At 46.3% G+C, this 25,426-nt stretch overlaps 1 protein-coding gene across 2 annotated transcripts in view; it reads right to left on the bottom strand.

The window, feature by feature from the left end:
* Positions 1–25,426, bottom strand: part of NSMAF (neutral sphingomyelinase activation associated factor) — a 2,198,666-nt gene that overhangs the window by 2,152,497 nt on the left and 20,743 nt on the right. For both annotated transcript variants that reach the window (XM_069621092.1, XM_069621093.1), the window contains exons 2-3: positions 9,937–10,026; positions 1,356–1,434 (exon numbers count right to left, since the gene is read on the bottom strand). In XM_069621092.1, the coding sequence (XP_069477193.1) occupies positions 1,356–1,434; positions 9,937–10,026 (169 nt within the window). The remainder of the gene's footprint in view (positions 1–1,355; positions 1,435–9,936; positions 10,027–25,426) is intronic.

Consider the following 25,426-nt stretch of genomic DNA (forward strand, 5'->3'; position numbering starts at 1 on the left):
GGAGTGAATAAGGGCTTAACCCAAACTCAGAGCATAGGCTACCTAAAGAGAGGAGCATATTTTACAATCTTTATAAACAAACTAGTTTCATGGATCCTTTCTTGTGGACAGCTTAAATTGTGTTTAGAGAGTGCCCTATTCCTGTGCTAAATAGCATCAATTAAAGAGGATGACCTACACAAGCATTATTTTCATGTATTCCTTAGGGGTTGAGTCTTGCATGTGTATCAACATACAAAAGGCAAGCATTGTACAAATAATTAGGATAATGTAAGACTAGTAACTATTAGGCCACATGACTATGCTCCTTGCTATTATAGCATCCCCCTTTCCTCTAAAAGCCCTCGCTTGGTAATATAAATCATGAAATCCTCCTCTCCAATCTTACAGAAACCTCCATTCGAGCACTCCACTGGCTTGCCTCTTAAGTATTCCTCTCTCACAGGACCGCCTACCTTTGCAAATCAGGAGCCATCAAGGATGGCACCCGCCGAACTAACTGCATCTGTTTCACCACATTTGGTCAATGGCTGTTGTACTGCATTTTTTCACTGCAGGAGGGGTTTGGGGATAGTCGTTTTTTTTTTTTTAATTAATTTTAACGGTAGTTGGGTTGGGGGCTTAAAAAGGGGGGGTTTATGAGTCTTTCCCCCCCCCATAAAAAAATGGCACAAACAAATGCAGTAAAACGGCTGCTGTAACTTGGGATCAGGGGAAAGAATCATGATCCGCAAGGATAACTCTATTCCATGCACACCTGCACATTAAGGACATTCCTGATAGTTCCCAGACTCCTGGATGATGACTACCTCCTCCTGCCAGCTTTTGTAGGATACATATCAGGCCAGCGCACACACTTATGCAGTGTGAGAACGCATTAGTGCTGCACATCTCACATTTTCAATAAACAAAACAGAGGTTTGCGTACCCAGGATGCTGTAGGGTACGCAATGTTCTGCTCATTTTTTGACATCACAATAGTCCAATGTAAAGAAAATGCATATTGCCCATACAAAAAAAAACCAAGGGGAAAACTCCTGCCATCCCTTTCGTCCAGTCGGTAGCAGGTTTTGGAGGTTTGGGGACTGGATTTACCAATTTTTGGTATACTACTTGTGATTGGTCTTTTGTGGAGGCAGGCCCTGTACATTGTTGGCGAAATTGCTACTCAACAAAAGGACACTGTTTATTGAATAATTTTGAAAACAAGGAGCTTCCCGTGTAATGCCCTATGAAGCAAAAATTCAAATAAAGAGGTTTAAAAAAATACATGGTGGTTACAAATGGTCATCATCAATAATTAGAAAGTGGCTTACTGATTCAAACTGTGATGATGGTCAAGATTCAATCCTTACCTTAATTATGGGTTTGGAGGCTTCGTCTGGCTCAAAGATAATTGACTTTGAACAGATTTTCAATGAACCCCTAACGTTTCTGAAAAATGAGCGAAATGGCATTATATTTCCGACCAACAGCATTAAATCCGATACCAAGTAATTTTTGTTGCACTGACATGAACTACATCAACTGACCACCTTTGCTGCAAAACATATGCCAGATAAAGACTTCACAAACACATAATTGCTAATAAACATCAATACAGTAATAGTATATGGGAAACTGGTTTTCATTTGCATAAGCATGAGGTCTAAAGTTTAAAGACGATATAGCCAATAAAACCAACATGGACAAAGAACAGAAAATACAACAGTAGCTGCTCAATGTAAAATGTAATTTCCATTTCTAATCGGATATGCATTTCAAATCCGATTCCACCAAAATGTTGTTCTCCAAGTTCAATGGTTTACCTTAAAATAGTTAACTGAAGAAAGGAATCAATCTAGAAGTTTATTTATGCAAGCAATGTTTTCATGTATTGTTAGGTGAGAGCTTGCATGTGTACCTACACACAGATTGCTTTCCTATTTCATTCTCTTTTCTCTCCTTTTTCCCAGTCAGTCAGCCAGCCAGCCTACCCAGAATCAATGGGTTTGAACTTTTATAGGAGCAGAAACCACCCCTTTAGAGATGGGTATAATTTTGCTAATCTAATTGGTCAATGTATGTGATTGGACAATGTTCCAAAGTGACATCATACAAAACTAACCCCCTCCGTGACTCATTGGGCATATTAATGAAGAGGGTAGTCTTATGGGAGTGACGTCTACTCCCAGTTTCCTTCCCATTTGATGCAATGTCTTTCTGGAGATTTCCATCTTATCTTTCTAAAACCACATTTTCAACACGTGATCACATTACTAATCGGTTCATCAGATTACTCTCACTTAGGCGAGCCAAATAATGCTATTTCTGGCTCGGCACGACATATGGTGGATGAGTTACAAATGTTTACATTTTTCCTTCCGAAACCTGGATACAAAAATTCAATGTCAATCTCAGAATAACAGCCTCACTGGAACAAACGCTAGGATATATGACTCAATGGCTGATGCTGTTTCTGTGTGGAGATATCCGCATTTGCCTAATTTACGTAATAAACATAATATCCCAAAAATATAGTTTTACATCCAGCTGACGTAGCTTTTCACCCTGAACATATACAAAAATTAACTCTGACTTTTTGTTCAAATGTTAAGTGATAAAGTGATTAGTAATGCAAAATCCAAAGGGCATTTTTTTTCTTATTTCCAAAATATTACATGCCAATCTCCATTTTCTCTGCCCGGTAACAGAACATCTGGTATTTGTTCTTTTTGGAGATCAGTGGAAGGAAGTGCTAGCCGTCACAGCAAAAGCTATTTGAAGAACAGAGCTGGCCAGGCCATTTACTGTTCAGTTCCGCCCACATGAATGATTGCAGGATCTGGCTTTCCCTTGCGCAAGGCATCCAGTATCCAAAGTTGCAAAGTTTCCTTGCCCCTTAAAGATGGGGAATTTGATTAATTAAGAGGGGACCACTACGCAGAGCCCATTTAGGGTATTTTTGCACAGACTCTATGGCAGATGCAAGTTGTAAATGAGCAGCCTTTGTTTTTATTACCTAGGCTGGTCCTTGTGAACCAGGATCCAAGCAAAGGCATAAGGTTTTATCCAGTGCTTACACTGTTCCTCTTGGGAAAACAAGCCACCCCCCTTCCTGTAGCTTGTTGGGGACTGAATGCCATTTGGCTGTCCAGGACTGGTTTCATTCACAAATGCAGACTTCAAGGTCACAACGTTCGCATATTGCACTTACCACGTAATACAGAACAATATAACCTTTTATTTGTAATCAAAGTTCTGCCCAAGACTTATAGTTTTGATATTTCTGTAGGTTTCTTTCTACAAAGCCGATTCCCAGTCCCGTAAAGGAAAATATACACAATACATGGCACAATTAGTTTTTCCCACTCTTATCAAATGATGTGCTTTTCATCTAAGATTGGACACTTCTCAAATTAACAAAAGATTGCTGGATTCTTCCATGTGACCGAAAAGATTAATTTTTGTGCTTGATCTTTTACGTGTCTTTTGCAAATGCTGTAGCTCACGTTTTGATTTCTAAATGTAAAGTTTTGCTTTGCATCCTTTTCTTTCACATAGATTTCCCCACAGGAACCTCTCAGTATCCTCTTTAGTAGTTTTGTCAAAATATTTTGCTGCAGAGAGAAATATGGACAACCCAGCAGGGAACATGAACTTCTTGCTTGCAGGCCGTCTTATAATGCTATTCGCACCCAGGCAGCAGACACCTGAATTTCAGCAGAAAGAATGATGAGGAATACAAATGTACTTATGGGAGGTGAGCAATGCATGTGCAACAGCAACGCAAGAGAAGTGCTTTTTCAGTGCCGAGGCCAGGAGCCATGAGGCGCGGATGGGGGAGAAAGGGGCTAGAAGGGGAGATGAAATTCTGTCAAGGCAAGTGAGAGGAAGATGGGGATGAGGCGACAGACACCCAGAGAGGCAAATGCCATCCCTGCATCATCAGGAGCCATGAACATACCTGAGATTATTGCCTGGAAGGTCTGAATCTTTATTGTATGGCAGGATTCCAACTTTTCCATGCAGGAGTTAATAGATGTTAACTATTACTCATGCGTGCATCCTGCTGAAGGCTCAGTTCCAGCAGCCGCCATATTTATTGGCTTTGGCACCGAAACCATTTTTATAGAAGAGGGAGGGAATGGGGGTTCTGAACTGAGGATATCTGGTTGGCATAGCAACATAATGCCATGACTTGAAATTGACAAATGATTAAAATCTAATTTTCCAAACTCCTCTGCCGTACTACCCAATGAAGTTCTCTAACAATAGTTGCTCCAATCAGCAGCTTTGTAAGAAGCAAGTTGGGTGCCAGGTTTTCCATTTCCCAGCTGCACTGTGATTTCATATTGGGCTATTTTTCACAGCCACTTTGACAGATTTCTTTTGGCATCCTAGAGCTGCCCTTCTACACCCATCCACCCATCCCATGCCCACTCGCTCTACCCCTCCACCATTACATGTGCTGGTTAGGTTTTGTTTATGCAATATTGGGCTACTTTTGACAAGTCCTCCTGAGGCTGCTTTGTTCGCCATGTTTTTCCCCCCCAACCACCTACTATCCACCCCACCCCCACACTCTCTACGAAACCGCACACTGTCTGCCACAACCCACCTTACCCCTACCCTCTCAACCCCCCATCCACTCCCACTCTCTACCCCCACCCACTCCCACTCTCTACCCCCACCCACTTACCCTATCCCCACTCTCTCTACCCCAAACAACCCACCCACCTTACACTCTAGCCCCACTATCCCCACCTACTCTACATTACACCCCACCTACCCTACCCCCCTCTCTACTATACCCCCATCCACCTTACCCCCAGGCTCTACCCTACCCACCCTCTAGCCCCATACCCGACCCTCTGTACAAACACCCAACCTCTACCCCCAACCTACCCTCACTCCCTCTGCCCCAACCAATCTCCACTTTCTCTACTTCTACCCATCCGACCAATCCCCACTCCCTCTGCCCCACCCACCCAACATGCACTTGCTCTACTCCAAGCCCCCACCTTACCTCCACTCTCTACTTTCACCCATCCACACTACACATCCACACTATCTGCCACCACCCACCAAACCGCCACGTTCTACTAAGACCCACCCACCTTACCTCTACTCTCTCTACCAAAACCAACGGACCCCAACTCTACTCTCTCTGCCCCCACCCGCCCAACCTCCACTCCCTCTATGCCCACCCACCCCACCCTGCACTCACTCTTTCCCTGACCAGCCATCCTACCACCACTTTCTATAACCCTGAATCCCTCCTACCCCCACCCCACCCGCCCCGCCCTCTTGACAAACACACACATCCCGCACTCTCTACAAACACACCCTACCCTCACTCTCTCTCTACCCCACCCACCCAACAAATCACTACTTCTCTACCCCTACCCACCCAAACAATCCCCACTCCCTCTACCAACACCCACCCAACCTCCACTCCATCTATGCCCACCCACCCTACCTCTACTCTATCCCACCCTACATCCACTCTTCCTCTAACCGGCCATCCTACCCCCACTCTATTACCGCCACTCTGTACCCCCACCCACCCTTCCCATCCACCCCCCACTCTCTACCACACCCACTTACCCTATCCACACTCTCTACCCCACCCACCACCCTCTAGCCCAACACACCCTATACTCTCTACCCAAACTCTCCCCTACGTACTCAACACCACTCTCTCTACCCTCCCCCACACCCTCTCTACCCTAACCCCTCTCTACCCTACCCGACTCAGCCTACCCCGCTCTACTATAGCCCCACCCCCCTGACCCCCACTCTCTACCCCACTCAGTCACACCATACCCACCCCTCTACCCCAACCTCCCTACAAACACCCACACTCACTCTCACTCTCTCTACCACCACCCAACCAATCACCACTTTTCTACCCCTACCGACCCAATCCCCACTCCCTCTACCCCAATGCATACCCCCACTCTGTCCCCACCCACCCACCCAACTGCCACTCGCTCTACCCCCACCCACCAAACCGCCACTCGATCTTCACCCATCCAACCTCCACTCGATCTTCACCCACCCAACCTCCACTCGATCTATGCCCACCCACCCTACCTCTACTTTCTATCCCACCCTACACCCACTCATTCCCTGACAAGCCATCCTACCCCCACTCTTTTCCAACCATACCCCACTTTCCCTTTTCCTAACCACCCACCCTACCCCCCCACTCTTTCCCCAACGACCCACCCAACCGCACTCTCTCTACCCCCACTCGCTTTACCCGCACCCACCCCAACTCCACTCTCTCTACTCCCAACCACCCACCCTACCGCCACTCTGTAACCCCACCCAGCCTACCCCCAACCACTCTTTCAACCCCCCCCATCTACCAAACTTGCTCTACAACCCACTGTGAGAAACCTGAAGGTGTCTCCCTGACTATTCCCCGGGGATCGGTCATCCAGGTGGCCAGGACACAGCCATCACTATTGTATTCAGGTCCTGGGGGTGGACCAGTGAGGGAGGATCACCTGGATGTGGGGTCCTCGTGGAGTGGAAGAGGGACACCGATGGGTGATACGCGGTATCCCCCTTCTAACACCTTTGCCCCAGCCTACCACATAGGGTACTCAAACTCTACCCCACCTCCTTTTCCGACACGAACACTCGCACATTACGAAAGACAATGGACTAACACCAGAGCCGTTTACCAGACATGTCCCAACACAAGGATCAGCCAAAGTCAGGCAACTGACCACAATCACACACACCAGACGGCCCTTTCCCTTCCCCATAGGGAAAAAAGGTGGAGCATGAGAGCACAATACGAGCAAGGCAGACCAAATGACGAGAGCGCTATCCAAGCACAGCAGTTCAAGAAGAGGAGAAAAGCGGCGAGAACTGAACGGGCGACAGGAGAGAAGCAACCGTGCCCCTTCCGACCGAGACCCGCTAAGCCTCCGTGGAAGGAAATATAAGACTGCGAACAATAGACAGTGTGTGCTGCAGCAGATGTCAACGGTACACGGAGCATGCCTATGCTGATAAGCAGGACAGAGAGAGACGCTGGTTACTGTTGTACCATCCTTGACTCCAGATACAAGTAGAGCCAAGCGGTTCATCACAGCCGGTGAGTCGAAGGGAGAACTGACAGGAAACCGAACTGTGTTGAATGAAAGTCGCAAAGTGTCAAATTAAGAAAAGTACAAAGAACTGTGAACATTGAGGGAAAACCAGCTGCAGAGGGGTCCGGCACCACATGAACGCTCACTCGAGAGACTCCGCTTGATCCCGCGTTTGTTGCTTTATCCAATCGATCTTATGGGAATTCAATCAGATGGAAGTCCTTTGACTGAATCCCCCTTAAGATGGGAATACAATGGAAAAGTCCTAGCACATTTGCTCTATTTATGATTAGGTAATCTTTTATATATAATACTCTCTTCAGGAGCAATCTGTAAGTATCATTATCCCAATCTTGTCGTTTTTGACCCATCTCTCCCCCCTTTATCACATTTTTGTGATATCAAAGTTTTTTTCGCCCATTTAGTACTTGCTCCCCTAACCAGTTCGATCCTCTTTTGCTCCATTGTCTTGCATTGTTTCGGTGTCCTCAACCGAATTTTACCTTTCTCAATTGGGTAGAAGCTGCCTTGATGGACGTAGGCATGAACCTCTAACCTACTAGGATACCCCCCTCTCAGCTTTTTGGTGGTTACTCTCTTAATTCTCGAGGTTCTGTTACTTTTCCTCTGGATAGGCTCCGCCTCTGTCCTTTGGCCTTTTTCTTCTTCATATTCCTCGTCACTACTTCTCTCCTCCTCGCTAATGTCATCTGGGATACTAGGCCTTTGGGGGGGGCTTGTCCGTCCTCCCACTCTCCTTGATCAATACTTCCATCTTCCACAATCTCCTCTTCTTCAAATACTTCCTCTATTTGGCGGTTAGAATTGTTCTGCTCGACTGCCCCCCACCCCCGTCTGATGTTATTACCTATATTTAAAGTAGGTTCCCTTTTATCCCTCACTTTCTGCGTGGGAGCCTTGGTAGATTCAGGAAGTATTACATTTCTCAATACCAAGGTTTTTTTCTGAAGAGGAAAGTGCTGGGACGGCCTTGAACTTTGAATATTGCAAATGTGTAGGAAGAAGGGTCCCATTATGGTGAACAAATAGCTCTAGAGTGACAATATAGCATAACTCCAAGGAATATAGAGGTATCTATAAATAACCCTAAGCGAAGTTTGAAATATTTTCCAAATTATTAGATGGGAGGAAAACTGTATTAGACCCTGATAAGTCACCCCAAAGTAACGAGAGAAACTTTCTAAACAATGAAAACAAGTGAGTAAAGGGATGAATCACCTTCAAAGTTCAAGGCTGTCTAAGCACTTTCCCCTCAGAAGAAATCCAACAAAAGTCGGATAACTTTCTAATTGGAGTGTGACCCTGCACATGGAGCAAAACACAGGCTACACAAGCATCTGTACCCCGAGTGCGACACTCCAGCATTACGCCTTGTTGCAAGTTTAACCATCCATGCACCATTACTTTTATCTTCTTGATGCGGTTTACCAGGAAGCATCATGGATTCTTCCTTCCCAGCCTGAAACAAAGGCCATAAAGAGCCAGAGTCGGCTAACGGCTTATAGAGATGGGTGGTTGTAGGTGTGTCACAATACTTTCTTCATGTCCGGCTCTTGCTCTGCCTCCCAGCGACAGGTAGCCTGGCTGTGCCCCTGGGAACTTTATTTGGAGTGACTTAGGAGCTACTGCCTCCTGTTAGGGACATTTATCTGCCCATCAACGAAGCAGCTCTGCCGACCTGGAGGTACAATACCTGCTTCTCCCTCACATGAGGCTGCATTCATCTATTCACACATGCTATTACTCCACAAGCAGCTCACACCGAAAGGTGTTCTACAACTCCTCCCTCAAACAGGTAGTTTATCACATAAAAGACTGGGGTCATGTATTTGCAAAGAGAGTCTATCATCACTGCTGTGGTATCCTGCAACATAGCCCTAGCCTTGTGGATGCTATGAGGGTCACACGTTATAGAGCGAAGAATTATGTTTGCAAATTAATTCAACAATTTAAGTAATGCTGGGGCATGCTCAGTTGAAGTGAAAGTTTGTATCAGAGCCAAACAATTAAAACTACAAAGTAGCTACCACCAGGCCTTTTGCTATTACAACAAGGGACCTGTATTGCATCCTGCGGAAGAGCTCTGTATGGAGTGTTTGGGCCGAGATTTTTTATTATTGAGAGGGGAACAAACAAATGAAAAGATGGGTCTGTAATACACATGCATTTGAAGGTAAGTGTTTTGGGAAGTAGCAATTGGGTTTAAAATGGCACGAATAGTGAAATATATTGAATACGAGTCTTAGTGGGTATCCTGGTGGAATCATTTTGTAGTCATTAGGGTTGGTTAATGGCAAACCGAGGAATACTTAAGTATAATGCATTGCAGGATTGGATAAAAACACTGCTTGTTCTCTGATGCAGGTGTACAGGCAGTTGTGCTGCACCTGAAGATACAGCCTTAGCCAGGTGACGTTAAATAGGAAATCAGCTGTATCCCAGATATACACCATGTGGCTTTGCATCCAACATCATGTTCTACATTCAGACATCCATCACAAGCAGGTTAATCTAAACAATAAATATGAATTGGCTTGCACACTGCATAGCTAATTCTTTTTTTAATGTTAACATTTTAAGAGAAATGCACATTTATTCAAGTAATTATATGAAAGATACTTTATGTGCCTCTCTCAGTAAATACAGTATACTTGCATAGTGAAAAAGGGTAGCTCTACTATGATTCACATACTGGTTTGCATTTGAAGTGAACACGTCCAAGATCGCTAACCACTACTAGAGGTCTTGTAGAAGCCTACTAGTTCACATACAAAGTTATAAAAAAATATAATTGCAACATTTTGCAAACAAATATATTATGCACCTTTCGTCTCCCCTGTCCCGTTTTATCACATGCCATGCTAGGTGTTGTTCGAAAAAATACTCCTCCAAATCAAGCAGCAGCAGGTTAAACCTGGAGGGAGAAAACAACACAAAATAAACAAAGAGCCAAGGCATCAGTCGTGCAAAACTTTCTACAATTGACAGAATGCCCATTTCAACATGAGAAACATCCAAAATACACATTTAATGAGAAAGGCGGCCATATTGGCTTAGGAAAAGCAAATGGCGGTTTAGGTTTTATATTTCAGACCCACTTTTTAAAAAAACGATGCTCGATGATAAAAAATAAGAACGATCAATGTGAGGCAGCAGCAACCACTAGGACTAGGATATGGAAGGTTTCTACTGTAAATTTAACATTCAAAGCTGCATACAATAAGGTTCAGATAATTAAAACTTGCCATTGGGTATAAAGGGATCCAGAAACTCCCGGTTTAGAAACAAAACAAAAAGGGCAGAGGCAGATATAATGGGCGGCACTGATGAAACAAAAAAACAAAACCTACAAAGTGGTGATTTACTTAAGCAGTAAATCCAAACAGGTGGAGTCTTTTCCTGGGCCAGGTAACGCCCGAGCCAGTTAGAAGCCCAAGCGAAGTGAGAGCTTTAATGTTATCCCGGACCTTACCTGCCCCAGTAAAGCCCACACCTTGAGGGGTTTATTGCTATTAGCATCCCAGCATGTTCATGTTTTGATAAACGTCCTGTTTGCTGTTTCCCCAACTTGGAAAAAAAAGTACAAACCAAGATGGCAGCCATGGATTAGGGAGAAGGGTACTACACGTAGTCCCTTCACCTTTTCCATGGTGGCCATTGCCCCGGCGAGAGACAAAAGGTGCACAAGTTAAGTGGGAAGGGGTGGGAGTAGAGTGGGGAATGTGGAAATTGAAGTTGTAGTGGGAAGGAGGGGAAGGGAAACACAGGGGAACCATTACCAGATACCGGGCAGGGAAGATGGCAGCCTCCTGCTTCCGGTGGCAGTACACAGCAGGGGCTTTAACATGAATTAAAAGACCTGTTCCGTGACTCCCGATTGGCTGGGAGGCTGCACCCCCGCCGGGTACTAATAAAAGAAACTCCATTCATAACATTAATAAAAATGCAAAAAGAAATGCATCAATACTGTCTGCAATATCGTTTTTTATGCATATCTTATGACTCTTTAATTGCATTTATCTTCATCTTGTCGATGGATGTAGATCTTTACTTCTGTATTCACATTACCATTCATTCACTATCAGTCTTTCACTTCTTCTGGCACCCATTCAACATAGAGACATGATAAGGCGGTGAGATAGTAGAGACTTTGTAAGGATCCCTGGGGCAGAATTAGCTTCTGCTGCAGAACTCTAATAGGGAATCTGCATGTGATGTATATTTCAGTATGGGCATGAATTGATTAAAAAACAAAATCGATCTGTGATAAATTTGCTCCACTTCAGCTTAGATCGCCTAGAAAACACTCTGATCCTTGGTATTTCCCAACATTTGCGAAATTAAAACAAAATGATCAGCAGAAAGAAAAACACCATGAGGAAATCCAGAGAGTTCACTTTTTTGGTCTGTGTTAAACCATCTTTGAGGCCAAAGCAAAATTTCTGCAGAACAATATAGCAGATCCATTGAATAAACCCAAGAAAGTGTTCTCAGCGATCACTAAATTCCCAAATCCATCCAGTGGCGTTTATAGCCTTATCCCCTTGGCTGATTTAGCCAATGACTGCAATCGTTTTTTATGAATAAAATTGAAAAGCCATCCAAGACAAGATACCCCAATCGGCTTCCCAGACCGAGTCTTATAGTTGTGAAGGGTGCATTTGATTTATTTTGCAATGGCCACCGCAGACATGTCTTACACTATTACATTACATTCTTACACTCCTTCAGAGCCTACAACTTACGAAGCACACATTTGAAACAATCCTAGCTTGCATTGCATGGATGCATGCCAACCACCCGATACATTTACAAATATTGTCAAGAATTGTATCTTTAGATCAAGGACTAGTACGATTAGAGCTGAAATCGTCCTCGGTTACTCCTTTGCTAAAAAAGCTGTCTTTTGATCCAAAATCTTTACAGAATTACTGGTCTGTGGCAAGCCTGCCCTGGACAGCAAACATTCAGGACAAAATAGTTACTATTCAGCTTTAGGCTCATGTGGATACATTCCAAGTGGCTTTCTTTCTTTGCATGGAACACAGACCACTTTAATTGTGGTTTGGGATGATATCCTAAAAAGTTCAGATGAAGGTGACACGACACTTGATTATGCTAGATGTATCCGAAGCCTTCAACACGGTACACTTCGACATTAGACTTGCTAGACTGGAAGAGGTTGCTGGAGTTTCTGAACATGCACTGAAGTGGTTCGGTCTTTTTTTACCAATCGCTCTCAATGTGTTAAAATTGGGAGCCACACCTCGAATTCCATCCCAGTTCTCTGTGGAGTTCCTCAGAGTTCTTTGCTTTCCCCATTGCTACATTTATATGCAACCACTTATGGCAATTTTCAATTAATACAATCTCTGTTATCATGCATATGCGGATGACACCCAGATTTACAGGAGGGTTAATAAATCTGCAGACTCACTGCATAGTTTAGTACACTGTATTATCGAAGTATGCCAGTGGATGACAACAAATTAGCCCCAATTAAATCCAAATAAGACAGAGCTTATTCTGGTTGGCCCTAAACATCTTATTGGGGATTCCACGCAGGTTATTCCTCCCCTGCCTATTTCGTCTCCCCATCTAATTTTCTTAAAAGGTAAATAATTTAGACTGTCTGGCAGTTGAATTTAGGGTGTGAACAACAGGTCAGAGCAATAGTACAATCTATCTTCTACAATCTATGGTTGCACTGGCATGTGCTCCCATTCCTCTCACCATCAGATAATGCTGTTGTGGTGGGCTCCCTGTTCATTCCAGGTTGAATTATGCAAACGGTTTGCTAGCCGGCTTTCCTTTAAAGCACCTTCATCGACTACAAAGTGCGCAAACAGCGGCAGTTAGACTCATTTTCAAGGGACCTAAAAAACAGCCTCAGTCTCATCCTCCCAGGTATCCCTTCACTGGCTACCTATTAGGGCGGGATTGATTTTAAAATCCTGTTCCTGGTTTTTAAGTCTATCAATGTCTCTGCTCTTTGTTAACTAACTAGTTGTTACACCACCAGCCGACATGCTCTCTTCGCTCGGCTAACAAGCATTTGCTGAGGATTACGGCATTCTAGAGGTGACAGACTATTTCCGTTTACAGCCCTCGATTATGGAACGTACGACCACTATTTCTACGTAAACTGACCTCTCTTGTGGCTTCCAGGAAAGCCTTTTAAACATACCTTTTCAAGTGATAGACGCTACACATCTTGATGCTCATTAATCTCAGCCAGTGGCTTATTTTCAGGAAAATCTGTGCCTAGATGCAGTTTATATCTGTTTGGTGCGCTATAGAAATTCATCAAATCTTCTAAAATTCACTTTGTCGCACAGGGGAAGACCCCATGGTACCCCACTTCTTGTCTAACCCATATTCCTGCCCCTACCACACCCACCATGAACCAAACCATCCACAACTAACCATAAACATATGCACACATTTGACGATGTGAAACTACAAAGTAAAAGCAAGAAGTACATGCAAGAAGAAGTAAATGCCTAAAGAAGTGAATGTAGAAGAATTGTGTACAAGTAAAGGGGAGATACCGAATTATATTCTGGGCCCCAAACAGATAGAAACAGTGGTATTTATCAGTTGGACGAGGGACCCAACTTCAATGGTAATGTGGGTTGATAGGATATAATAGTCTATATCCATTGAAAAAGGGCACGATTTTTTCACCGTCTCTGAAATAACAAACACCTTTAACTCTAGTCAGTTGGTAAGCAGGTCCACGTGGATCTAGGTTACCTGGCCTTGCCACCCACCCACTTTCTTAGCCCTGCCTTTTCCTTTCTGCTCTTAACTCTTAGATCAAGGGCATCCAAAGGGAAGACAGGGAAAAGGGCAGACAGGGACCCCTGCTCAGACAACAGGTAAGCATGTGCCGACATGTGTTTTCTCCCTCTGTCCCCACAGGCCACCCCCACCATCATCAGGCAAGGCCAACTTCTCCGGTGCTGGGGTGAGGACAGGTGCTCCGTGGTACAGTAAGTTATGCATTTGTAAAGGTTTTATTCTTGCATTGCAGCGTGTGTGTGCCCGCTCCCCCCTCCCATTGTCCTGGCTGCTTTGTTTGTTGGCCCTCCCCTGCTCCATACCTCCCACCGCGCTCCCTTTGGTTGCTGGGCCCTTTAAATGGTCCACCCAAGGCAACCCCTGCTGTGGCAGCCCTCTCGGCCAAGGACCAGAGGCTAAGGACAGCTCCAGTGGTGTCTGCTGGTGTCCGGCGTCTTAGCACGCAGCCTACAGCTCTCGACCTGCGACAGATCAGGTAAGTCGAATTTGGGTGTGTTTTGTGCTGTGCTGAAAAACCTAGCCTTTTTCCCCCTTCTAGGAAAGTCGAACCTGGATGTGTTGTATTGTGCTGTGCTCAAAAACCTAGCCCCCATACCACTTCTGGGAAAGTTGAATTTGGGTGTGTTGTATAGTGCTGTGCTCAAAAACGTGCCTTTTTTCACCCCTTCAGGGAAAGTCTAATCTGGGTGTTTTCGCATTCAGATAACTGAGGCATTGTTGCTGGTTCTCTCTAGGCTCCCACCTAGAACCCCCCCGCAAGGGGTGCCATTCATTGTTGTGAGTTACTTGTTCCCCTCCTGCGTCTTCCTATGTTGTGACCCCAGCTCCCCTCCTCCCCCTACACATTCCGAGTTGTGTGACACAAGGCTGTGCATCTCTCGCTCACCCCCTTCTCCCTCACCTACCTCCTTCGCACCCCCTATGGTGCTCTCTGCCTCTCCCATCTGCTCTAACTGCTACTCCATCTCTTACCCTAGCCCTCTCACTAAGTCGGTTCAAGAGAGATATCCTGGTCGCCAACTCAGGCCTCTCTATCGCCAATACCTACACCAGTGCTTTCTCCAGACACACTCACTGGCATCCTCTTTGTCGTCCCCTCTCCAGACCTATGGGCCCTTCATATTGTCTCCGTTCCCTCTCCTTTCTCCTCCTCCCTCATTAACGATGGCACTAGGTGGGAGGTCCTCTTGGCCCCCTTGAACCCCCAAGACCATCATTAATGTCTATCTGAACGGCACAGTCTTGGTTCAGGGCCCTCAGCCCAATCTCCTCCTTTTTGATAGGCATTTTCAGCATTTTATCAACTTCCTCCCTTCTCCTGCTACTCCTTCCGCCACCTCTCTGGCACCCGCATCTTCCTCCTCTGCCCACCCTCGGGCCCCTCTACCACCTCTGCAGGTTATACCTCAAGCCTGTACCCCTCCACAGAAGTCTTCAAAAGTGGCAACCTGCTCCAAGTCGCTACTCTCAACTCTTGTTCTGCTGTCAAACACTCCTCTGACATCTGTCACTTCCTCAAAAACCCGACCTAGATGTCCTTGCTCTCACCGAGAAATGGTTTACGGACAGTTCTGTCACGAATTGACACTCTCCTCCCTGTGGGCTACAAGATCCTTTCCGAACCCAGAATCAACCGACCTGGAGGTGGAGTAGCCCTGATCTTTCTTGAGAGGGTCCTGGCCTCATCCCTACGCAGGCCTACTCCTCCTTTGAAAGCCTGGTCTGCAGGCTCGCCATCTCTCCTGGCCTCTCTCTAACTGTGGCCCTCTTCTCTCTGAATGGACAGTCCCCTCTTCTCCTTGCCTCTACTTTTCAATTTCTCCTCCTCAGAGATCTCAACATCCACCTAGATGCTTCCAATCCCTCCCTCTGGGTTTTTCCACAACGTCTGCAACACTCTCTCTTTCCATTCTGCCCTCTGGCCCGACACACACTGCCGGACATACTTTGGATGTTCTCATCACCTCAGACATCCCCCTCTCACCACTCCTAACTCTTGGACTGATCACTTTCTACTCTCCCCTCATCTGAGCCCCCTCAGGCAAAGCCCCCCCCCAGCACTGCCATCTACCTTCTCTGTCATTCGGCCAATGAAGTGTGTGTTAGTGGATGCCTTTGCCTCTACTTCCTCTGCTCCTCCTACTCCTGCGACTGACTCACACAGCACTTTCTAATCTGCATCTTTCTATTTCCAACACCCTGGACATCCTTGCCCCGGTCATGAGAATTCAGCTGAAGCATACCTTCAAGTACAACTCTTGGTATGATTCCGACCTCGCCGTCCTGAAACACAAGTGCAGGATGGCTGAGAGGAAGTGGAGGGCTTTGGGCGCATCCTCTGACAAACTGGCCTGCCGCCTCCCCCAAAAGCAATACAGACCCTGTCCTATCCAAGAAGGGAGCACACATTCAAGCTAGCTTCTCTGTGGCCTCTAACAACACGGCCAAACTCTTTAAAACCTGCAAGTACTGGCCAATCCTGTTGCAGTCTCTACTCTCGCCTGTTCCCACCAAGGCCCTCTATATGGCTCTGGCCTCTCACTATTCTGCTAAATCTCAGGACATCCTGTCCTCCATCTCCTCTTTCTCTCCCTCTTCCTCATTTGGCCCCCTTGGGCCATCTTTCCCTCTCCTCCTCCTTTCTCCTCTTTCTCTCTGACGACACCAGATGATTCTTCTTGGCTTCCCTTATGCCTTTCCTACAACAGTAATCAGCACTTTTCCAGTCTTCTTTATTTGCTAGAGTAGGATTTTGGCGCCATGTTCTTTCTTTGGCTCTCTTCTCCTGTTTAAGTTTATTTAGTTCTTCACTATACCACGTCTGGTGATTACTATTTTTTCTCACCAGTTTTGGTTTGAGTGGGGCTTTTTCCTCTACCAGTTCTTCTATGTATTTATTATATTTTCCTAGCATGCTCTCAGTTTTTTTTTTTTTTTTTTAAAACACGAGTCTGCGATTTTCTGTAAGCATGGTTTCAGAATCTCGGGGCCAAAGCTCTTAAAACTTCTACTCCATACTTTGGTGTGTGGATTTTCAGTGTAGGATGCCGGTTGGTTCATTTGCACCACAAAGGTAACGAAGTAATGGTCTGACCAAATACATGGTTCCGTGAGAACATTTTATGCTTTCAAGTTGTTAGTAAACACCTAGTCGAACTGGTTTCCTTGGGGGGTTGTAGGTTTGTTATTTAATACAGGGAAGTCCAAGTTATTCATTGCTGTTTCCAGCGTTATGGCCCCCTTATCCTCTTTATTCCCTCTACACTTATTCATGTCACCAACTAGCCTGGTGGATGAGTCGAGAGACTTGAGATATGACTTCATTCTAAATGTCTGAGATTAGAGAAGCTGGTTTATATATAACAATGATATTTAGACTATCATTTGGAGTGTATGTGAGTTTTAATTGAATGGTTTCACAATCAGTGCAATCAAAATCGGCTCTGAAGAGTTTCAATGTTTCGCGGGCTATAACAGCAACACCTCCTCCCATTCCAATCTCTCTATTTGTATTATACATGATGTACCCCTCAGGAACCACAGCTTCACATACTGGGCCAATTGGATATTTTAGCCAAGTTTCCGTTAAAGCTTTCGGATCATTAACGTTTTGTGCGTGTTTGTTCAAAGATCACGTGTTGAGTAGCCCCACTTTGAGGATCTTCAACTTGTTAAAGTGATCAGTTTTCTTTTCGCTGCCTTCCGACTCTGACTCTCTAGAGGGACTATTGTTCTGACGTAAGCTGGGTTTGTGCCACATTGAGGATCGCTTCCATTTGGCATCTATTGATAAATTGGGCGGCTCGTCCATAATGGGCGAGGGGGCATCGACCCACCGCAAGGCATAAAATAAGCAGTGTTGCATAGCAATTTGCTATGCAATTCTGTCAGTTTGCTAATCAAATGGACACTTGTGTAGCAAAGATAGCTATTTAAGTTGCCATCTTCAATGAAAACACAGCTCGCCCTGCATTCCTCTCTTACCCTCTGTGCTCTCTTTCCCCTCTTTTCTCTGTTCACATCAAGGCCGAATGGAGAGAAAGTGCAGCAGTAATCGTCTCCTCCACTCTTAAGTGCCAAAGGCATGTGTGGGAGTGCTAGCCAAAAATGTATTTTTATTTTTTAAATAATTGTAAACCAGAAGTAATCGGGATGCTACTTTTATTAAGCTTTCTATGTCCTGCCTGCCAAAGGTATGCGTCAACTTCATTTTTTTTTTTTTTTTTTTTTAAAAGAGTCATGCAATTCTATTCCCAAAATGTACAAAATGCAATATTAGAGTATTGATAGAGTAAAACACTGCATGATCTCCATGCTTTACATTAAAGTTTAGGTTAGTGCATCCAAATTTCATTGTGCCGACTATATTTAATTTTGTTGGGGAAAATGCATCACATTGACGAGTGAACACTTTTGAACGTGTACATGATCACATGATCAAATGCTTTTGATGGCAAACCTAGTTCTGTAACCTGCGGGTTGCATACATCTTGCAACTGGTGTTCAACCCATGAACAAATCCATAATCCTTGACATTCTTTATTATCACCCAGTTGCTTAATACCAGGTACCCTAAAATTTAGATGACCACAAACTACAATATTCCACCTAGTTTGGCCAGTACTCTGCCCGCTACGCAATCCACTATGCTTAGTCTCTTTCTTTTCTCTTACATAATGAATACACAAAGCAAACTAGATGCTTACGCAAAGTAGTGATCAACAGTTCCATCCAATCTGTACATCTACAGATCTATTGCAATACCAAACACTGTAGTTCGCCTCCAGAACTCACTTTGCTTTATGATTGCATTATATATTACCACCTGCAGGAGACAGCTGGCCAAGCTGTGGTCAGAGCCTGCTTATCATATCTATTTATTTGTGTCCATTCATGCCGCTAACCTTTTACTTTACAGACATTCAGATTCGGCTTGCAAAGTCTTTCCGCCCACTCGCATAGTCGAGTAGCATTTGCAAGAGATGTTTGAAACTTGTATGTAACATTTGCTTTGTTTGCAGTAAATGTACAACAAATGTTTCACTGTGCATGGCTGGCTCTGGGTGACAGCAGTGTGTTAAACAAAGCACGTTTGTAGTGACATACACCATTGTACACAAATCGCATTTTAAATGTGCTATCCTCCATTGCTATGGGTCAAGTGAATCTCTCTTAGGTTGAATAGGGAAACTAAGTTACCCGACCTGTGGGTCTAGCTGAATTTTAAAGCATTTGCAAAGCCTGACTCTTACTGATGTCTTATTTCAGTGGTACACAAAACTGTTGCATTGTTGCTCATTGCATGTCTTTGGTACAGATATCTTCTGGTGACATTAACAATATTGCTAATCAAATGGGTCTGTTTGCTCCTCAAAAACATTTTAATTAGCAAACTATGCTAATCAATTTTTGTACACTAATGTATGCCTTACACCGGGTCTTGGCCCCCTCTCACCCATTATGGAGGAGCCAGCCCAGTTTTTCTCAGCTGAGGGAGCGCTTTTAACTGTCAAAAGGGAGTGTGTGAGAGTGTGAGTGTGAGTGGGGGGGGGTCGGTAGGGGTAGGAGGTTCAACCAAGGCATTTAAAAAAATGCCTTTGTTGCACAATCCCCTTCCCCACTGGCCAAATGCATCCATGATGTCCAGAAAAAAAAATATGCCTGACCCTAGTGCCCCCCAGTACCTCACATACACACAATCAGTGTGTGCGTGTGAGGCACTGGGGCCCATTTCTACTGGGTATACCCAGTAAAGAACGCCAGCCCAGTCCGCTGGAATTCCTAGCGCCTCACATGCAATATCAAGCCCGACCTGTAAGCCCCCCCCCAGCGCCTTGCATGTACACATGTACACACAATTGATTATCTATGCATGTGAGGTGATGGAAGGCAATGAGGGAAGGAATGCCATTTATTAATGGCCATCTGATAGTGGTCCAGTAAAAATTAATGTGTACCTGTGAGGCGCTCGGGGAGTTGGGCTGGGCATGGCAGTTTTTCCTTGGCATCTATGCCCAATAAATGCCATGGATGTACACTGGGACCCCAGCTCCTGACACACATCTGTCCCCTGGGCCCCCCCAGCGCCTCGCAATCCGGTTGAGACTCTAACCCGGGATATTGGCCGGTAGTAGAGAAACTCCCAGAAACCACCCCCCCCACGCCCCCGACGTAGCTTTGGGTTTTCACCCTAAGTTACTAGGGTAATCCATACACGGAAACCTTGCTCACTGTTCTTAGAGAGGCACAGCTCCACGTCACTGACTGGGTCCAACCAGGCCGAAACACGTGTCTGGGGTTGCCGTTGGTACTCTTGTTCAGAAGAGAATTGCCATGCATTTCGGTGCTGGACTGCCCTTGGGCAGGACAAAGACTGATATGTAGTGGAAATGTCTCTTCTGTGAAAGGATGGTGAGCTAAATACTCTGGTTGAGACTCTAACCCGGGATATTGGCCGGTAATAGAGAAACTCCCAGAACTCCCTTGTTTGTACAAGGTTTTGATTACACTATTTTTTCCAATAAATAGTGCAACTTTACTCTTTATAAAAAAAGATAGCATAAAAATAAATACAATCAATACTTCACTCCCAAAACACTGTCAGAACCCTAACAGCAACTCTCAACAGACATTGGTAAGGAACAGGAGTTCTGAAAAACACCACCACCACCCTCATTCCTACCGTCAGTAAGTAGGGGCCCGCTGGGGTTGCCAGCATATTTAATTTTAGTCTATTTTAATTTTTAATAATGCGCCGACTCGCCAGAGGGCCTCAGTGGGCACAGAAAACGAACAAGACAACACGAAATCAGAGTCAGGGGGGAGAGGAGGGTGATTCTAGATTTAGGGAGCATTGAAAAGGAAGGTTTTCAGCCTTTTTTCTTAACTCGTCGTAGTTTGAACCCGACACCCAGCATTTTGACGCTCATGGCGACTGGAATTGTTGTATTGGCGATGGAAAAGTTGGCATACTCTGGGGTCCGTTTCTTAAGCATGTGGCTGGATGCGGTGATCAGGATCTCCGTTTTCTCTGCATTAAGGGCCTGATGGAATATATGTAATTGATGGCCTGCGAATCCTGGGAATGGATCCCTGAGAGTTTTAGGATGACCTGAGTGTCATCTGCGTAGTTTGTGTACAGGACACCCAGGTCATCAAGAATCACGAGAAGTGGGAGGATATAGATGTTAAACTGGGTGGGTGAAAGGGAGGAGCCTTGGGGTAACACACGAGTAAGTAGTTTGGGTGAGGAACAAGCATCATCTATGGCGACCCTAGCAGTAGGAGGGCCCAAAAAGGAGACCACCCACTGTGCTTCTGTACTAGAACATCCTGCCAGGGATTGCAAGCTGGTCGCCAGCAGTTCATGGTCGACCAGGTCAAAAGTAGCGGAAAGGTCCAGCAACATAAGAAGGGCCGCGGTCGTGGCTACGAGGCCATGTAAAGGGACATGTCTCCTGTGGAGCTTCTGCCGATCCGAAACAATCCTTGGATAAAACAGTGAAAAAATTGATTGTTGGCACCTAGGAACGGCATGTCTGAGGCATGAATTGCAGGTGCACGCATAGAAATAATCTAAGAGCTGGAGAAGCTGAGGATACAAAGTTACGAGCAGACGAAGCGAAAGCATCCAGCGGAAGAAAGAAAACCAAAATGGCCGGCGGCATAGAACAAAGGGACATGTGAGATTGACAAGGACAAGGAGTCTACGAGGCACAGCTGGAGAAAGCACGAGCAACTGGTTGACACCGGGATGCTAGCGGGCGGCGGAGGTTGCTGAGGGAGCTCCGACGCGGCACCGCGGGGGGCTACATTGTGTCGGAGACAGCCCAGCAGTGGTGAAGGAAACTGGTGGCGGACCGCAGCTGATGGTAGTGCCCGGGCCCCCAGGCGGGTGGAGGAGAAGTGTGCATAGGGTTTGCAGGCGGGCGGCAGACTAAGGAAGCCCCTGCCGGGACGCCGCATATCTCTGGGTGACAAACACACAAGTGTGGGTGTGTGGAATTGGCCCTCCAAAGCCCTGAGCGGAGGAGCAGGGAGAAGCGGAAAGCTGCAGAGTGCACGCAAACTGGAAACGTGGCTCCCGAGTTCCGGACGGAGCTCGGGAGACAGGATCCGCTGGTGAGTGAACACGCCTTGTCCCACAATACACTCGGACAGAGTGCGAAGGGCAAAAACGCTGGGCGGATGGAAGGCACGCAGAGCATGGACTAATAATCAATTGTGGAAGGGCCGGGAGACGTGGCCAAATGAACACGGAATGGGTGGTGATTCATATGAATAGCACCCGAGTATGCGGTTGCCCGGCTGCTTAGCTGAGGGGAAGGTTGCCAGTTAGCCATAACACGGAGTCGGGAGCGCCCGTGGTGCCCACATGAAGGAGCAACTTGGTGGCACACAAAAGAGGGGAACGGACCGGTGCATGACAGGCAGCACAGACGTTGGTGTGGCCGGTGCTCCCGTGTGGACATAAAATAAAAAGTAACTCGGGTGCTCTGACCCTTGAGACGGGAGCAGAAGGTGACAATACAGCGGAGGCACAGCTGGATGCAAGCACCACGTAGCCACGGCTAAACCAACACTAGTAAGCAGGACTACGGATGCTAGGAGCCTTTTTGCATGGGAAGGAAACAATCCTGATATATCCTCTGGTGGAGAATAGAGCTGCCTGAAGTGGTCGTGCTCCACTGTTCCTTGCATTATCTGGAAACTGTGTTTGGGGACACTGGGCACGCTCCTCACTGACACCGCTGCATATCAGTCACGGCTAAACTGCAGACTGTATACAACATAAGTGGAGGCCAACCAGCGGGTCTGAAACCCTGGGGAAGTTCTGTATTGCCCCCCCTCCCTCTTAATCTGCCCCGCACAGTAACTACAGTTTTAATAAATTGCTTATACACTCTGAGCACTGTGATGTCTAACAAACCCCTTAGACTGAAAGGCAAACAGCCCACATTGGACAATTTCGCAAAAACACCACCAGGCGCAGAAGGGGCCAGGAAGAAAGACAAGACCCCTGAAGTGGGCTCAGATGCAATGGGCAAAGAAGAGATTCTGGCAGTGATAGCAGACCTAAAGGTGGCCTGGGAAACTAAGCTGGGCCTGGCAATGGGAGACCTGAAGGCTGCACTAGAACTGAAAGTGGGAGAAGTGCAAGAGGACGTTAACCTTCTCCGGCAAGACGTAAGGTCACTGGCGGAGCGGACGGGGAACCTTGAAAAAGAGGTAGGCCAGAACACGGCGGCCTGTGCGGCTTACCAATCGGAAATTCATGCCCTAGTGAAAGCGGAGGGACGCGCTCGGAGAAACAACATTCGCATTGTCAGATTTCCAGAAGGGGCAGAGGGAACGAACCCCACGGAATACATTGAGTCCATGCTTCTGCAGGAGATAAATGGGGGGGCCCTGTTCCAGGGGTTCGCGGTAGAGAGAGCGCACAGGGCACTGAATAGGAAGCCGCCGCCGGGAAACCCCCCCAGACCAGTGATCCCTATGATACTAAACTACTGAGATCGAGAAAAGATCCTCGAACACTTTCGGAAGGGTGGCACGATTCAAAGAGGAGCAGCGTTGTACCTGCAAGAGGAGTACCTTGCAGGTACAACGCAACCGCATGAACTTTGGATCCGTGAAAAGGAGACCGAGGGAGGCAGGCCGGCCATAGGTACATGTTGCTTTACCCAGCGAAACTAAAGGTATTCCACAAGAGCAGGATCTGGTTTTTCGACACCACAGAGGAAGCCATGGGATGGTTGGACGCGCAGAACTGCCCCCAAGAACCGGATGTCCAGGAAGATGGAGGCAGCGATAAGTAATATGCATCTGGGGCGCCCCATGTGCTGCAGCATAGGACGATGGGACTTGAATATAGCACTGCATATAACTGGTGGGGAAGTAGGCTTGGGGCCACAGTCATAAATATGGTCCGGTGGCACTGAAAACTTGATATTAGTATAGGAGTTATACGTAGCATAACCTTACAACCCCATAACTAGAAGCTTAATTAGATCACTGGTAGTCCAGTGACACCCTGCTGGGTTCTGGGCCTGGGTTTCCTAGAGAGGAACCAAACGCGGGAGGGCCTGAGATCCAGGGATGGAGCTGGGCATTTGTTGGAGTTGGGGTCGAAGTTGGGGAGGGAGGGGAGATAGCAGGGGGGGTGTGCAGTGGTTCTTTTGTAGTTGGGGAGGGTGGAAAGTTGGGGCGGGGGTGAGCCTACACTCCGGGAAAAACAATATGAACCATGGGAGACCTTAAGATAGTTACTTGGAATGTTAGGGGTCTCAACAGTTATCTGAAATGAAACAAGGTTATGATGTACCTGCGAAGACAGAAAGTGGACATAGCCTTGTTACAAGAAACTCACTTAACGCAAGAGAAACTGGAAGTGGTACAGAAGAAATGGAAAGGGACAGTAGTAGGTGCAGCATATTCAGCTTATGCAAGGGGGGTAGTTACATGGGTGGCCCCACTTGTCCCGTTCCAACTGCTGTGCTCGGTAGCGGAATCGGATGGCAGGATGGTGGTCATGAAAGGACTGGTGGAAAATATAGAGATATGTATAGTAACTACCTATGCCCCGAATCAAGACACGGCAGCGTATTTTAGAACCCTGTTTAGCAAACTTAGAGGTAGTGTGGGGGAGGCTGTGCTATGGGGGGTGATTTTAATTGTGTGTTAAACCCCAAAATAGACAGGTTGGACACTAAGGTAGACAGACCCACTCCGGCTGCCAAGGTACTGTAGTCATTACTGGCAGATTTTGGACTAGACGATGCGTGGAGGTCACGCCATCCACAGGAGAGGCAGTACTCTCACTATGCGGCCCCCCAGGGCCTATACACTAGACTAGACTAGACTACATGTTTGTAACGCATGAACTAATGGCTGAACTAACGAAGATATGCGAGAGGAAATAATAAGTTACTTCGAGATATACACTGGCAGTGTTAAGACGGCAGGCACACTCTGGGAGGCCTTCAAGGTGGTGGTGAGGGGGATTGCCATAGCCAAGTCTGGGGGACTGCAGAAGGAGATCCTGACTGATCTGCGGAAAGCGTAAACGGAGCTAGAAAGGATGTCAGAAAGGGCTAGTAATGCCAAGGAAGACACGGAGATAGTCCTAGGCCTGCAACAGAAATGTGCTGTATACTGGGAAAGACTATGCAATCTTAATTATAAAAAGTATATAGAGAGACAGCATATAGAAGGAGACAAACCGGGGAGACTCCTGGCATGGCTATACAAAAACGAGAGCCCCAGGCCCCCAATTAGAACGATAGTGAGGGCAGATGGGAGCACAATAAACACACAAAAGGGGGTTAATCAGGAATTTGCAGAGTATTATAGGCACCTTTATAGGGATGAAGCAGGTAGCAGCAGCACATAGATAAGAGACACATTGGAAGATATCGGACTACCCCAGATAAGTGCAGAGGAGAGGGAGGAACTAGATGCCCCGATTACCCTGGAGGAATTAGATGAGGTAGTGAGGCAACTGCCCACAT

This window comes from Ambystoma mexicanum, chromosome 5q, assembly GCF_040938575.1.
Source record: "Ambystoma mexicanum isolate Mex_15411 chromosome 5q, UKY_AmexF1_1, whole genome shotgun sequence".
NCBI lineage: Eukaryota > Metazoa > Chordata > Amphibia > Caudata > Ambystomatidae > Ambystoma > Ambystoma mexicanum.